This window comes from Phyllostomus hastatus, unplaced genomic scaffold (assembly GCF_019186645.2).
Source record: "Phyllostomus hastatus isolate PE091 unplaced genomic scaffold, TTU_PhHast_1.1 phas_scaffold_21, whole genome shotgun sequence".
Taxonomy (NCBI): domain Eukaryota; kingdom Metazoa; phylum Chordata; class Mammalia; order Chiroptera; family Phyllostomidae; genus Phyllostomus; species Phyllostomus hastatus.
In genome coordinates this window covers 48,652,939-48,667,465 of record NW_025334017.1, presented here as the reverse complement: position 1 = coordinate 48,667,465, position 14,527 = coordinate 48,652,939, and the positions used below count along the sequence as shown (strand labels likewise).

Here is a 14,527-nt window from a genome sequence, read left to right as displayed (position 1 = left end):
GGCTGGACGGGGGTGGGAGGCAGGGAGACAGAAGGAAGGTAGGCAGGTGGGTAGGCAGGGAGAGGAGGGGGGACGGAGGGAGCGATGGGGGTGAGGGCACAGGGGAAGGGCCAGCCCGCACCGGCCAGGGGTCCTGGGCTGAGCACCCAGCCTGGAGGGGCCGCCCGGGCCCCGGAGTCCAGGCCCTGCCCCTCGGGCTGACCTCAGCGTTCCCTCGTGGGGACATTAAGACCCAATAATCCCTGTTTTTTGCAGCTAACGTACAAAACACCAATAGTTTCAGCTGAAATGGATTTTTAAAAGTGTCATTTTATGGAGAATTTTACTTTCCATCTTGTTGTTTATTAGGCTCTTAACAGGGAAGCTTGTAATGCGTCCATCGATCGGAGCGCCGGCCGCACAGCTGCGAGCACATAAACCAGCCCGGCCGCGTGCCGGGTACGGGGCTGCGGCGCGTGTGACGGGCCCGGCACGGCGCCCGAGGCTCTTTTCCCGGGGCAGCCGGGGGAGACGCCTGAGGGGGCCTTCAGGTGACCCGAGGGGCCGGCCCTGCTCCCTCCGGCTCCCCTGTCCGTCACACAGCCCTCACAATCCCCCAGACCCAGCCCCCGGCAGGCGGCGGGCGGGCGGGCGCAGGGAGCCAGGCCCCTGCAGGGGAGCGGCGGCAGGGCGGACGGCCCCAGCCGCTGGGAGGCCTGCGCCGTCCATCCTCGGGGCCCCGGCCACTGAGCCCTGCTCCTCGGGCCCCTGTGACGCCCGCTCGAGCCACCCCACGCACGCCCCTTCCGCACTTGGGTGTCCCCACTCGGCTCTCAGGCCGCCGGTGCTGCGCACCTGAGGGCGCCGTTTGCCTGCCTCCGGCACTGTCTGCGGCACCTGCCCTGCAGACGTCCCGGCACGCCCCGGGGCTCCGGAGGCCAGCCGCCCTGCGCCAGGCCGGCCCTGAGCTGGGGGCTCTGTCCGAGAGGGGCTCGGGGCTCACGCCACCTCCCTGCCAGGCAGAGTGGGCGCAGGCTGCGCTGGCCCCGGGGCCCAGGAGCAGGGCAGGGGCCCCGGGGAGGGGGCGGCGGTGGGGGGGCCGGGCCGTCAGCGATTCCGCGGACAGCGCACTCAAGCAGCGTGCAGCCGTCACGGCGGCGCTGGGCCTGACCTACTTGGAATCTGCTGCGCGGGGCCGCCCCCCCCCCCTTCTGCTGACAGCGCGCTCCCTGCTCGCCTCCGAGCTGCGCAAAGTCGTGCTCCATTTCCCGAAAAATGCTTCCCCGGTCGTTTTCTCTGCTCCCCGGCCGGCCGGCCTGCCCGCCTCCCGCCCGGCCACCCCCAGCCCGGGGGCTGGAGCCTGGTGGAGGCCCTGCCCGCAGCCGTGCCTGCGGCCCTGGCTCCCCACAGGTGACCGGGCCTCAGCCCGCCCACCGCACACTTGCGCCCGGGCGCTCCGTGCGGGGAGGCGGCGCACCTGGTCGGGCGCGGGGTCCGTGGGAGGAGGGTGCCAGGCTGCCCTTGGGGCCGGGGGCGCCGTGCCAGGGGAGGGCTGGGCGCGCAGAGCCTGGGGGCCCAGGGCAGACCCGTGGAGGGCGGGGGGCCGGCAGAGTGGGCGCACCCAGCTTCTCGGGGAAAGCCCCCCTGTCTGGCGCAGGTCCTGACCCTTCTTCTGGGTCTCTTTCCCCCGGCGTCTTCCGCTCCACTCCCTGGCCCGGACTGCCCTGGCCCCACCGCCACCCCCACTGCGGCGCGGCAGGTGGGGGCCGTGGCCGGCCCAGCCCCTGGCCGGCGGGATGACCTCGCCAGGGCGCTCTGGTGGCCCCCACACAGCGGCCCTGCGGACAGCTGCTGCTCCTGGCCGGCCGGCCCGGTGTGAGCCTTCCTCCCCATCACCGCTGCTTCTCTTTCGAGTGTCATCTTCCCCCACCCGGCCCCCTGCCCCCCGGGGGGCGAGGGGGCCCAGCCCTCACCCGGTGTAGTCAAGGTTATGGCGATAAATCCTGGGGCATTGTCACTTCTATTCGGAGTAAATTGGCTGGCCGCTTTCGGGCTGAGGGAAGATAATTTGCTGTAGTATTTCAAATGGATTAGAAATGGATTTGAAGGGAAAGTTCATGCCTCCCATTACAAAGGCGAGAAAGAGGACCGTCTTAAGGCACGGCTTCCTCCCTGGCCTTCATTATCCACGCTTAATACCTTTCCTATTTTCCGGCGTTAATGAAATTTCCTGGCGGCCTGGGCCTGCCGGACGGCCGGAGAAGCCTTTAGATCCGAGGCCCCCGTTGCAGAGAAGGAATTACCGGGCCCGCGGGCGAGGGGAGCTGCCTTCCCCGGGTCCCTGGCCCCTGTTATCTCATTAATTCCACCCCCTCTTTTCCATGCGGCTCCCGCCCAGGGCTGTCCTCGGCGTCAGGGTGACGGCGTGCCGGAGCACCGTGACACCCACGGCGGTGCGGGGCTGCGGGGCTGCAGGGCCCTGGCTTGGGCGCCGCAGGCCAGGAGTCGGACACCAGCCAGGGCAGGGGGGACACCGGTGGCTCTGCGCGCCTGCAGGCCGCACCGGCGTCCCACGGGCAGGCGGGCTCTCCCCTGGGGCCCGGCCGGCCCTCCCCAAGGTCTGTGGCCTTGTCCACCGCCTCCAGGCCGCCTGTGACACCAGTGGGTTCTCCCAGCGGGTTCTCCCAACGGGGCACCCAAGGCTCTCAGGTGCTTGTCGGGCTCCAGCTGGACCAGCCGTGGTGGCCGCCGGCCTGGGCTCAGCTCAGGCTTGTGGGGATTAGGACTCAGGCCGAACCTCGCCCTGAGAACAGAGGCCACAGCTCCTGTAGAGGGTCCGGAGCTGCCCCGGGCCCCTGGGGCTGATGGGCTTCCGCGGTGAGGGGCTGGCGAGGCGGAGGGCCCCTCCCAGCCCTGCCCTCCCTCCTCACAGCCTGGCCAGGCCACGCAGATGCCCGGGGCCCGCAGCGAGCCCTGCGGTCGGGCTGCGTGCAGCCAGGCCCCTGGGCCCGGCTGGTTCCTTCCAAGGCTGGTGTTTGCGAATCTGAGTTTTAATTAAGGGAAACTGGGTCAAGTGCTTCCGTGCGGGAGGCCCCGCTCCTCCCGCCTGCGTCTGCACTTACCCTGCAGCTTCGGGCCCGGAGCCAGCGCCCTGGCTCACACCAGCTCTCCAGTGGGCCCTGGGGGCTGCGGCTGGCGCGTCACCCCAGGTTTGCTGATGAGGCGACCGAGGACCGGAGCGGTGGTGGGGCTGCGTGGGGCGGGGGGCAGCTGCGCCCGAGAGCGGGGCGCCGGCCCAGGCCCTCACTTCCGGGCAGGTCCACCTGGGGGCTGGGATGCCCCAAGGGCTGCCTGTGCCCTTGGCACTCATCAGAGCCCCGTGTGGGGCGCCCCCCTTGTCCCTGGGTGACTAGGAGAGGGCTTCCTGCTGCCCGAGGTGGAGTTGGGGGTCCGTGTGCAGACTTGTGGGGGACCCGCGTGAGCACCCAAGGCAGGCCCTGCAGGGCCCAGACCCTTGTCCTCACTCTGCCGCTGCGGCCGCTTCCCCCGGGGCGCCCTGAGCAGCGGCTCTCTTCAGGGGGAGGCAGCGTGGACGCAGGACACCCGTGCCCCGTGTCCAGACCGGCCGGCGGCGTGCCGGAGGTTCGGTGGTCAGAGTGCACGGACAGAGTCTGAGCTGCTGTGGAACTGAGCTCCACTTGCACAAACAAATCACTGCTGACATTTGCCCTGAGGGGCAAGCCCCCGTGCCCTTCCGGAATCATGAGGCTGCCGGCCGTCCTGCATGCCCCTGTCCCCTCATCTTGGTGGCCGCTGGCCCATGTGACAGCTGGGGAGAGCGAGTCAGCCGGGACAGCCTTCAGGACCACCGTGGGTGCCCCCGGGCAGCCCCGAGCCGGGGGCCTGCGGCTGGCCCCGTGGGGGTGCCGTGGCGTCTGCGGGGGCCTCCTCCCGGGCTCCGGCAGTCATGTCACGTCCCCGGGGTGTGCCTGTCGGAGGAGGGGTGTCCCCTCCCCATGACCTTTCAGGGGTTCACGTGGTCCCAGCCCCGGTGAGGTGCCGCCTCCTGTGCCACGGAGGGGACAGAGGCCTCCTGCCCGGGGCCCTGGGGCCTGGCTCACTGGCGTGTCCCCGTGTCTGCAGGTCCCTGACGCTGAGCCGCCTGCGCCTCGCCCGTGGGGGGGGGAGAGCCCAGCCCGGCCCCCCGCGGTGGCGGGACAGGGGCTACCGCTGCATCGGAGGGGTGCTCTACAAGGTGTCGGCCAACAAGCTCTCCAAGACAGACGGACGGCCTGGCGGCGAGGGGGGCAGCAGGCCTCTCCTGCGTGCAGGTGAGGCTCCCTGGCGGCGCATCCAGGGTCCCGGGGCCCCCATCCTGGTGCCCACGGTGCCTCTGTCACGGCGCTGACGTCCAACCCCGGGCAGTGGAGCGGGCTGGGCAGCCGTGGGGAGGCTCCGCGGCCTCTGTCCCCAGGGAGGCCCCTCGGGCGGGCTGCGGCTCTTGCTCGGCTGAGCAGCCCCTGGTTTCCCTGTCCCGCTCCCGGACAGAGGAGACGGGCCAGGCGCAGCGGACGGGGCCGGGGCCGGGGCCCCGGGGTCGTGCTGGCCGGGGGAGGCAGGCTGACAGGCGCAGTGCCTTGGGCTCGCCTGTTGCACAGACTGATTAGGAGAGTGCCCTGGTTGCAGTCCGGTTTTACCCCCCCTCTCCTCCGTCAGACACGGGGGGCAGGAGTGCAGGCGTGTGTGGGTGGCGGAGGCCCAGCACCCCCATCCCTGCCCCACAGCCCCCGGAGGAGCAGGGGGGAAGAGCTGCCTGAGCCCCTCCCCTGCCCACCGGCCCCCCGGGCCGGCCTGCTGCCCTCTCCCCTGGAGGGACCGCTGTGCTCCCCGGCAGAGGCACGGGGTGCCTGGGCGGCCACGGTTTTGCCTGCCTATGTGCCTCAGTTTCCCCATCCCTGTGCTCGGGGGAGGAGCAGGTGCAGGGAGCTGGCGACGCCCCTTCACAGGGCTGTTGCAAGGGCCAGCCCACAGGGCACCGTGCTGGGTCAGGACAGCCCCTTCTCCAGCGGCGGGTCCTGCTCCGGCGACCTCGGACCCCAGAGCTGGAAGGCCGCAGCCTTGGTGCGTGTGGTCCGGTCCACAGGGCCTGCCCGAGGCCGGGAGCCTCGGGAGGTCTGGCGCTTGGGGGCAGCTGCTGCCCTGTCAGAGCCGGGCTCTGGGAGCCGCCTTCCCTGAACTCCTCCCCAGCGCTGGCCTCCAGGCAGTAAAGTGAGGAGGACGGGGTCGGGGTCCCAGGTCCCAGGAGGCCTCTTCTTGGGACCGGCCTGTGCTGGGGACAGCCGCCACCCTGCCGGCCAGGCCCACCCTGGTGGCCTCCAAGGGACAGCCCTGGGCTCAGGACTCCCAGCGTCAAGGCTGGGCCAGAGGACAGGGCTGGACAGAGCCAGGGCCCACTGAGGCCCGCCCACCTGGCCGGCACAGCCTGGGCCCCTGTGGGTGGCCGGCGCCTCGCTGCCAGGAGGGCAATTGCTCCCCGCCGGCGCTGTGCCCACTGACCAGCAGCCCACTTGGATGGAGAGTAATTAAAGGAATAAATCTCCTCCTCGGGTGTCAGAGGGACTTCCGCTTCAGCAAGAAAGCGCGGCCTCCTGGGGCGGCTCCCCTCCTCCTGGCCCTCCCCGGCCGCATGGGCTCCCAGGCCCCGGCGAGCAGCTGGAGCTGGTCAGGCGCTTCGGGGCGGAGAAGCCAGAGCCGCGGGGCTGTGCTTCAGTCCCGGGCCCAAGGCCCGCCCCCGGGCTCTGGCGGGAGGCCGGGTGCACTGGGTGCTGCGCTGGGGGCGGGTGCTGTGCCAGGCCTTGCGTGTGCCACGGCCCCGAGAGCCTGCCGGTCCCCGCGGCAGAGCAGAAGCCCCGGTGCCCCTGCCAGAGCTGCTGTGCGCCCCCCCCCCACCCGGCCCCGGGGCCGGCCCTGGGCCCGAGCGGGCGCTCTCCACCGTCTCCCCTGTGGCCCAGGTCCGGCCACCCCTCCGTGGCTGCTGCCCGGTCGGCCCCACGCTCGGAGGCCGGCCAGCCTGTCCGCCGCCCAGACCCTGCCCCCCGCCTCCCTCCCTCCCTCCCTCCCTCCCAGACACCTCTTTCTGGGCTCCCTAGGCCGCTGGAGCCAGCCGGGGGGGGGGGAGGGGGGCAGTCTTCTCCCTGGGGGTGGGCTGCCTGCGGCCCCGCCCCGGAGCCCGGTTGGTCGGAGAGGCTGCGGGGCTGGGGGCTGGCGGTGGGGGTGGACTGCGGCGGCCCGCTATTTTGGGAAGCTCCCCGGGAAGTGCGAGTTCTCTCCCCGGCTCGGCGCCTCCTGCTCCCAGGGTGCGGTTGCAGCTGAGCTTCTCAGCGCCTCTCAGCCCTCGGCCTGCGCCGTCGCAGCCGGCGACACTCCGCACGTGTTAGCACCGCGCAGCACTGAGAGGGTGCCTCTCGCTCCACAACCCTCCCTCGGGAGCCCGCGCCGGGGCCTCCCCAGGGGCAGGGTGGGGCGGGGAGCGCACCCCCCCCCCCCCGCAGAGGCCGGCCGGGGGCCACCGTCTGACAGGCGGACCCACGTGACGACAGCCGTCACTCGCGGGGGCAGATGGCGCCGCAGCGGCTCGGCAGCCTGGGTGGCAGCCCGGGAACCGCGATCAGCAACAGCTATCGCATTGCACTCCGTCACCCGCCGGCTGGCAGGTGTGCGGCACCACGTGCCACCTGGATCGGCCCCTGCGGCCCCCCCACCCCGGACTGGCGCCCCCAGCCTGGGAACCAGGGCTGCACTGGGGCCCTGCAGCCCGGGGCCGCCTGAAGGCCTCCTGCTCCGCGGCCAGGGCGGCGCCCCGCAGAGCGCTCCCCCCTGCGGGGCCCTGCAGTCCAGCCCGCAGACGCCCTTTTCAAATTTGGGGAGACGGGGCTCAGAGGGGGGCCAGGCCTGGAGGGGCCCAGGGTGTGCCCGGGAGCTGTCGGGGCCCAGCAGCGGGCGGGCGTGGGGAAGGGGTGTCGGAGGTCCAGCCTGTGGGGGCACGGCCGCCTGGGGCGGGGCCGGGGCCGGGGCAGAGCTGCTGTGCCGGGGCCGGGGCCGGGGCGCAGGACGGGGGCAGCGGGCCCTGGGGGAGGCCGCCGGGGAGGGTGGGGCAGGGTGCCTGCCCGGCCTTCCCGCAGCTCCGACGGGGCAGCTCGGGGCCAGCAAGCAGGCCGGACGGCCCTTTACAGCCCAGAAGCTCTGTCACTGCCCCAGCACTCCTGTGTGACGTCACTGCTGCCTCCTGCCGCCAGACCCATTTCAGCAGTCGCCTGTGGAAATCGGAGCTGGTCTGGGAAGGGCCGTGCGTGTGTGTGCGTGCGTGTGCCTGTGTGTGTGTGTCTGCGCACGCCTGTGGAACTGGGGACTCGGTGGTCATCCGGAGGAAGCTCTTGCCCTGCCCTCCTGGGTCCTGGGGGGTGACCTCAGGTCTGAAAGGCAGGCAAGGGCTGTGGGTCAGTGCGGCCCCTCCTCCTGCAGGACTGGCCCACCCCCCCGCAGGCAGGAGCGCCTGCACCCCTGGCCCCGCTCCCCCCATCTCTCACCGCTCCTCCCCGCTCTCCCCTCTGGCCACTGTGTGAGCAGCTTCCCTCGGCCCACACTCAGTGCCCTGGAGACGCTTTGCTCAGTCTCTGTGCTTGAGGCTTTGAGGGGTGACTTCCAAGGTACCCCATGGTTTCGAGGAGCAGGCACCTGCCTGCTGGGCCCACTGGGGCCTCCACAGCTACGGCGGGCCCAGCGCCGCCCAGCCTGGGCGTGAGGAGGCCACATCCTGTGGCCATGCGCCCCTTCCTGCTGTTTGTTTTGATCTTGCAGCCCTTTAAGTGGGTTCACACCATTCCAGGCTGAGGCAGAGCCAGGTAGCGCCTCCAGGGCCCTCAGGTCACGTGTCCCGGGCTCCGCCTAAGGCGGAGGGGCGTGGCAGGGAGGTCCCCCCACACACACACTCCTGAGATGTCCTGCCCCGAGGTGAACCCGTGGGACAGCCACCGCTGTGGCCTTGGAGGAGCCCTTGTCCCTGTGCCACAGCTCTGCAGCTACTCCGCGTAGGGCAGGGCCTGGGGGGGCCCCGCCGAGGGGCAGGAGTGTCGGAGCCGAGGGCAGAGACCGCACGGGGCCTGTGCCGGCCAGGCCTGACCCGGACCCTCTCTCCGCAGGCCGGTCCGACCCCGCCAGCAGCTGCAGCCGCGCGCTGGCCAGGTACGTACCTCCCTAGGGCCGCGCGGACGGGCCCCCCCGCCGTGCGCCCCCAGCCTCACCCCCCACCTTGCACCCACAGCCGGGCCGTGCAGCGCAGCCTGGCCATCGTGCGGCAGGCCAGGCAGAGGCAGCGCCGGACGGGGCAGGAGTACTGCACGTACTACAACCGCTTCGGCAGGTGCGGCCGCGGCGAGCGCTGCCCCTACATCCACGACCCCGAGAAGGTGGCCGTGTGCACCAGGTGACCCCCGGGGGTGTCTGGGGCGGGGGGCCGGCTCAGGCCCGCGAGGTCCGCCCCGGCCTCACCGCCCGCCCCCCGGTCTGCGCAGGTTCATCCGGGGCACGTGCAAGAAGACAGACGGGACCTGCCCCTTCTCTCACCAGGTCTCCAGGGAGAAGGTGAGGGCCGGCTCGGTGGGCAGGGGTGCCCTGGAGCTCTCCCTGGGCTGGGGGCACACGGACCCCGGCCCCTGGTGTCCCCCGCGGGGAGCCGGGGGTGGGGCCCCGTGGGGGCTGGCACGTTCGGCCAGCTCCTGCTCCGGCCAACCTGGAGGGGGTCCACCTGCCACACGGAGGCCCCCGGTGCCCGTGTGGTTGTGCAGGTGCAGTCGCCGGGAGGGTGGGCAGGGGCAGCCGGGGACGTGGGGGCCACCGGAGGCTCCCCAGCCACGGGCCTCTGGGCGGCCCGCCCGTCACGCAGACCCGCAGGGGCGGCGCCGGGGCGAGAGCGCTGAGGTCGGGGCTCAGTGCTGGCTGGGGAGCCCCTGGGCACGCGGGGAGTGGGGCCGCACGGAGGCCAGGAAGGCGGGGTCGGGCGGAGGCGATGCTGCCGCAACAGCTTTTCCCCTTGAGGAGCTTGACGAGAATCAGCATTTTTCTCCCTAATAGAGCCTCCGAACTCTGTTGTGAGCAATTTGGAAACTCACGTCGAGTTTCGGGCTCATTAGCTCCCAGCCCCGCAGCCGCGTGCGTCCCCGGCTGTCGGTGTGGACGCCGCCCGCGCCTGCGCTGCCGTTGCTGTTGCTGGTGTGGACGCGGAGGGCGCGGGCGGGTTAATTGAAATGAGAGCGCGCTTCCCCGGATAATGGCCCTGCTGACAGCACGGAGCAGCTCCGCTTGGTGTCGGGCTGGCTTTATTGTCCTTTTTATTAGAGCTAATTCGGGCTCTAGATCAAAAGCCACATTAAGGGCCCGTCTGCAGCCCCACCACCGCCGGCCCCACGCGGGCCCTCTCCGCCCGGGGCTGCGGCTGGAGGACGAGCCAAGACGGACCGCATGCAGGCTCGCACGTCGCCCTTGGTTCCTCTGCTCCCCCTCCCCCCTCCTCGTGCTCCCCTCCCCCACCTCCCCCAGGAGAATACCGGTGGGGCGTCCCCCGCACCCCCCCGGAGGCCCCAGGAGGTGTGTGTGGGCCCCGGGGGGCCACTGCTGGGCGCAGGGCGTCCCGGGGCCCCGGCAGGAGCACCCCCTGGAGCAGGCGCAGCCGCAGGGGTCGGGGTGGGGGGGCCGGAGGCCGTCTGCCGCCCTCAGGCCTGGCCCCCCGCCCCTGGGAGGGGGAGTGGCCCGCGCACATCTCCTGCCCCGGCCTGGGGCCAGGGACGGCCGGGGCCACACGGTCCTGCCGGGCCGCCTGCTCCAGGGCCCCCACCAGGTTTCCCCGGGCCACCTGCCCACAGGCCGAGCCTCCACAGCCCTGGGCTGCTCCCAGGGTCGGGGGGGGGGGGGGGAGGCCTGCCCACTGAGGGCCCCGCCCACCGCTTCCCCCAGGACGCGCTGAGCCCAGGTCGTCAGGCTGCTGGTCGTCAGGCTGCTGGGCGGTCTGCCCCTCCCGTGTGCCCCAGCAGCCCGGGGTCTGAGCAGGGGGCAGGCTCGGGCGGCCGCACGTCTGGGTCTGGGCCTGAGCCACCTTGAGGGGCCAGCGCCTGCCCTCCTCCCGTCCTGTTGTGTGGGCGGCCCTCGTCGGGCCCGGCCCGGGTGCCCGTGGCTGCTGCGGGCCGGCACCCGTCTGCTTCTCCGTCGGGGCAGGGTCCCAGCGCTCTCGCCCGAGGAGTGGGTCGATGCCCGGCAGTGGGGGCTCTGCGGGCCCTCACTGCCCCCGCCGCCCCCCACCCCGCAGATGCCCGTGTGCTCCTACTTCCTGAAGGGCATCTGCAGCAACAGCAGCTGCCCCTACAGCCACGTCTACGTGTCCCGGAAGGCGGAGGTCTGCGCCGACTTCCTCAGAGGCTACTGCCCGCTGGGCGCCAAGGTGAGGGGCGCCTTCCCTGGAGCCCGTTCCCCCCGGGGGGCCTGCGGGCCGGGGCTGTGAGAGCGCTGTGGCCCCGGCCCGGGCACCTGCGGGGGCCTCCAGCCCCTGGGCACCAAGAGGCAGCCCGCTGGCCTGCTCAGGGGCCTGCGGTCTGGGTTGGGGGCTCCTGGGAAGTGGGGGCACGGGGGTGACCACAGGCATTAGTGCGGGGCTGGCCCCGGGCCCTGCCGCCCCGGACACAGCCCACGGCAGCTGGTGGGCGGCCGGGACCCGGGGACCTGACCGGAGTGGACAGGTCACCTTGGAGGACGCTGGGGCAGGGGTCAGGTGGGACCCCACGGAGGACGTGGGTGGTCACCGTAAAACACCGCCGTGTAAACGCAGTGTCGGAGCTGTGTTTAAGTTCCGCTCCTGTCGGAGGAAGTGCTTACTGAGCCGCTTTTGCCGTGCGGGCGCTGCGTGGCCGCCGCATGATGGATGGCGGCTCGTAACTGTCTGTGGGAAAGCGCTGAGCAGGCGGGCGCGGCGGCGGCCTGGGCCCGGGAGGGTTAACTCGACTCTGAATAACACGGGAAGTGCTGAGTGGGCACTCGCGCCCGGAGTGCGCATCCTCTAGTGGGCCCCGGGGGGGTTCGTGATGCTCCCCCGGATCCAGGGGAAGCGTCAGCCCTGCTTCCCGGGGCGGCCGCTCGTGGAGGAGCCTGCGCCGCCGCCCCCCCGCAGGGTGACCGCTGGGAGGGAGGACGGGAGGAGACCTGCTCCGCCTCCAGCCCGAGGCTCCCGGGGCTCCTGGGAGGCTGTGTCTGGGGTGGGAGGCCGCGAGACCTGTGGGCGCCGTGATGGCTCGGTGCGACGCCCCAGGCGTCGTCTTCCTGCCTCGTGTGCGCGTCCCAGAGGGGCCGAGGGACGCCCCTTCTCACCCACGGGTGTGGCGCCTGCTGCAGGGGAGCCTGTCGTGGCGTCAGGGCTGCCTGCCCTCTGGAGGCCGCGGGCCACACGCCGCCCAGGGCGGGTAGGAGAGCGACACAGCGCAAACTCGTAAATCCACCCAAAACACGACGGGGTTTCTCTGTGACGACGTGCCGTGCTGCCATCGGCGTGCGGCCCGAGACGCCCCGGCTTGCGGGTGCGCGGCTGCATGGGGAGGTCCCCCCGCCCCCCGCCGGCCTCCCCCGTCTGCGCTGACCCTGCACTCGCTGGCGTCCCTGCTGGGCCGCTGGCCGGGCCTTGCCCTCCGACTGCCCCTCTCGCCGCTGGGTCGCTCCCCTGCCATCAGCTGCAGGCGCGTGTCCGGCGCCTCACGGGCGCGTCCAGGCAGCACCTGGACCGGGGCCCCGCAGCCCCGCCAGCTCCCTGCGTGGGCTGGTTCGCCGCCCGGGCCGGCACAGACCGCGCTCCGGCTCCTGTGGCCAGTGGACCTGTGCCTGTGCCGTGGCCGTGGGCTTGCCGGCGCCCTGCAGAGGTAGTGCCGAGCCCCGTGCACCCTTCGCGGGTCTCCCTGCCGGCGGCAGCGCGGCCGGCTCCCGCCCTGGCTTTGAGTGGGTTTTACCTGACTCTGCGGTGGTGCCGCCTCCGGCTCCGGGAGGCCCCCGCGTGCCCGCTCACCGGCCCTGGAGGGAGCGGGTGGCGGAGGGGGCCTGAGGGGAGAGCGGGTCCATCGGGGGCAGTCTGCGTGTGGTTCGGGGAGGACTTGACTCCTCCTCCATCGCGGAGGTGGCCGACACGTTCTCCGGACCCTGGTTCTGCTCAGGTTCTGCTCAGGTTCTGGTTTCGAGACCGCTCTGCCCCGCAGCCTCAGCCGAGCTGCCGGCTCTGCCATCCGGGGGGCGTGTGAGGTCAGCGTCGCTGGGAGCCGCCCAAGCCGGCCGCCCTCGGTCGGTCACTCCTGACCCCACCTTGTTACGGCCGCGGGGGCACTGGATCGGCTGCCTTTCTCCTCGGGCCGGGTTTTCCGGAATGTGCCGATAGGGCACCCGCACTTCGAGGAGTGGCCCCGGCTCCAGCCGCTGTCCTCCCTGCGCCGCCCTGCGCCTTGCTGTGGAGCATGTCCGTCCGTGTCCACAGGGGCTGGCTCCGCCCTCCGGGCTCTGTCGTGACCTGGCCCTCCCGTCCCCTCTGCTCAAGGCCTCCCTTTTCCTCCTCTGCTGCCTCCCGCCGCCCCCCCGACTCCGAGGGCCTGGCTCACCCAGGGGCTGCGTCGGCCGCCCTCCCCTCCTTCGGTCCTGAGTGTCACCTGAGTGTCACCGAGTTTCCATGGATTGTTTACCAGTGACCTCTACTTCCAGAACTTTGGGGGTGTCTTGGGGGCTCGTGCGCCTGGTCTAGGGGTGGCTCTCAGGCCTTTGACACTCGGGACCCCCTCACGTCTGCACCCTGGGGAGCTCCCTGCCACCGCTCCACTCCCCGCATGGCACTTGGGCGCCCGTGTGTTTCCGGTGGTTCTCGGGCTGGTGCGGCGGCGGCCCCGGCCCCCAGGGGGACACGCTGGTGTGAGGTCCGGTGCCCAGGGCCCTGCCAGCTCCCGCCTGCTTCCCAGCACAGCGGCTCAGGCCTCTCGTCCCCTGGTGGCAGCCAGGGACGCCCAACGCCCAGACCCTGCTCAGAGAACGGGCGGGTGCCCCGCGAGGCCAGGGTCCTGGCTCTGGGGACCGAGTCTGGGGAGGGAGGCCCCGGTCCGAGCGCCATGTTCCCGGCGCGGCCACGCGCTTCTGGCGTGGGGTACGCGCCATGGGCACTGCCGCTGCCCGGGCCCAGCCGACTCCGACTCTGCCGCGGGCTCCGCAGAGACTCTGCGGCTCGCCCCGGCTGCCGGCTGCCTGTGCCCCGTTCCCGCGTGAGGGGCAGTCGGGGTGCCCAGGCTCATGACACCCGGGCCCTCTCCCTGGCCCTGCCCGCTAAGCCCGCTGCAGAGGGTGCGGGAGCGCAGGACACCCCTCCCCTGGAAGGGGTGCACGGCTCCCACCAGGGGCGGGCGGGCCCGGGAGAAGCAGGCATTGAAGCTGTGCACCCCCCAGCACTGCCCCCCAAGGGTATAATTAGCCGCGGTGACAGGTGTGGTGGATCGGGTGTGTGGTGGCCTGGGCTGACCTGCCACAGCCTTGGGCTTGAGGCCTGGGCCTCGCCCAGTGAGGCGCCCCCAGGCTTCAAGCCCCCCACTCCCGCCTCTCCCATCCCCCACCCCCACCCCCACCCCCACCCCGTCTTCCTCCAGGACGGGTGAGCTGTGGTCAGGAGGAGGGTTAACAACCGGGAACCCCCACCCAGCCTGACAGGACCCCCAGGCCCTGCCCGCCCGCCTGCCCGCAGCCCCAGCAGGGCAGTGTGGGGCCCAGGGGCTGCTCAGGGAGCCTCTGACGGCCGTGGGGCTGCTCCCGTCCCCCCAGTGCAAGAAGAAGCACACGCTGCTGTGCCCCGACTTCTCCCGCGGGGGCTCGTGCCCCCGGGGCGCCCAGTGCCAGCTGCTCCACCGCACCCAGAAGCGCCTCGGCCGGCGGGCAGCGGCCTCCCCGGCCCCCGGGCCCAGCAGCACGCCCTCCAGGAGCAGAGCCTCCGCCAGCCACGGGTCCAGGTGAGCAGGCAGTGGGCGCCGCGCGGCAGCTCCCGTGGGGGGGGCAGGGGGCAGCCCTCCCCCCTCCCGGGATGTTCGGGACCCTCTGGGGAGCCCCTCCACCCCACCCAGCTCTTCCTGCTTCAAACCCGAGAGGAGACCTCGGCCCAAAGGTGAGGACCAGGTGGTCTCCAGAGGCGCCCTGCCCCTGGGAGAAAGGTGGGGGCCGATCAGCCCCCCCGTGTCCACCGTCCAGGGCAGGGCGCCTGCAGCCAGGGCCCGCGCGGTGCTCCCAGCCACAGGAGCGGGGGCCTGTGTGGACGAGGGGCAGGCCCCGGGAGGCGAGGACAGGGTCAGTGTGGTGCCAGGCTCACCGGCCCCACGATGTCACCAGCCTGTCCTTGGGCCCCGAGGGCTGGCCTCGACCCAGACGGTGGTGCCCGGCAGTGCTGGGGCAGTCAGGGGCGGGCGGGGAGGGGCGCCGCACAGGTGGTCGCCACTGTGTCGGGAGT

The 14,527-nt window shown here is 72.3% G+C and overlaps 1 protein-coding gene across 1 annotated transcript in view; it reads left to right on the top strand.

Annotated features, from left to right (window-relative positions):
• Positions 1 to 14,527, top strand: part of ZC3H3 (zinc finger CCCH-type containing 3) — a 43,415-nt gene that overhangs the window by 26,724 nt on the left and 2,164 nt on the right. The window contains exons 5-10 of the mRNA XM_045860823.1: positions 4,123 to 4,310; positions 8,178 to 8,220; positions 8,300 to 8,461; positions 8,550 to 8,619; positions 10,337 to 10,468; positions 13,852 to 14,036. Coding sequence (XP_045716779.1) covers positions 4,123 to 4,310; positions 8,178 to 8,220; positions 8,300 to 8,461; positions 8,550 to 8,619; positions 10,337 to 10,468; positions 13,852 to 14,036 — 780 coding nt within the window. The remainder of the gene's footprint in view (positions 1 to 4,122; positions 4,311 to 8,177; positions 8,221 to 8,299; positions 8,462 to 8,549; positions 8,620 to 10,336; positions 10,469 to 13,851; positions 14,037 to 14,527) is intronic.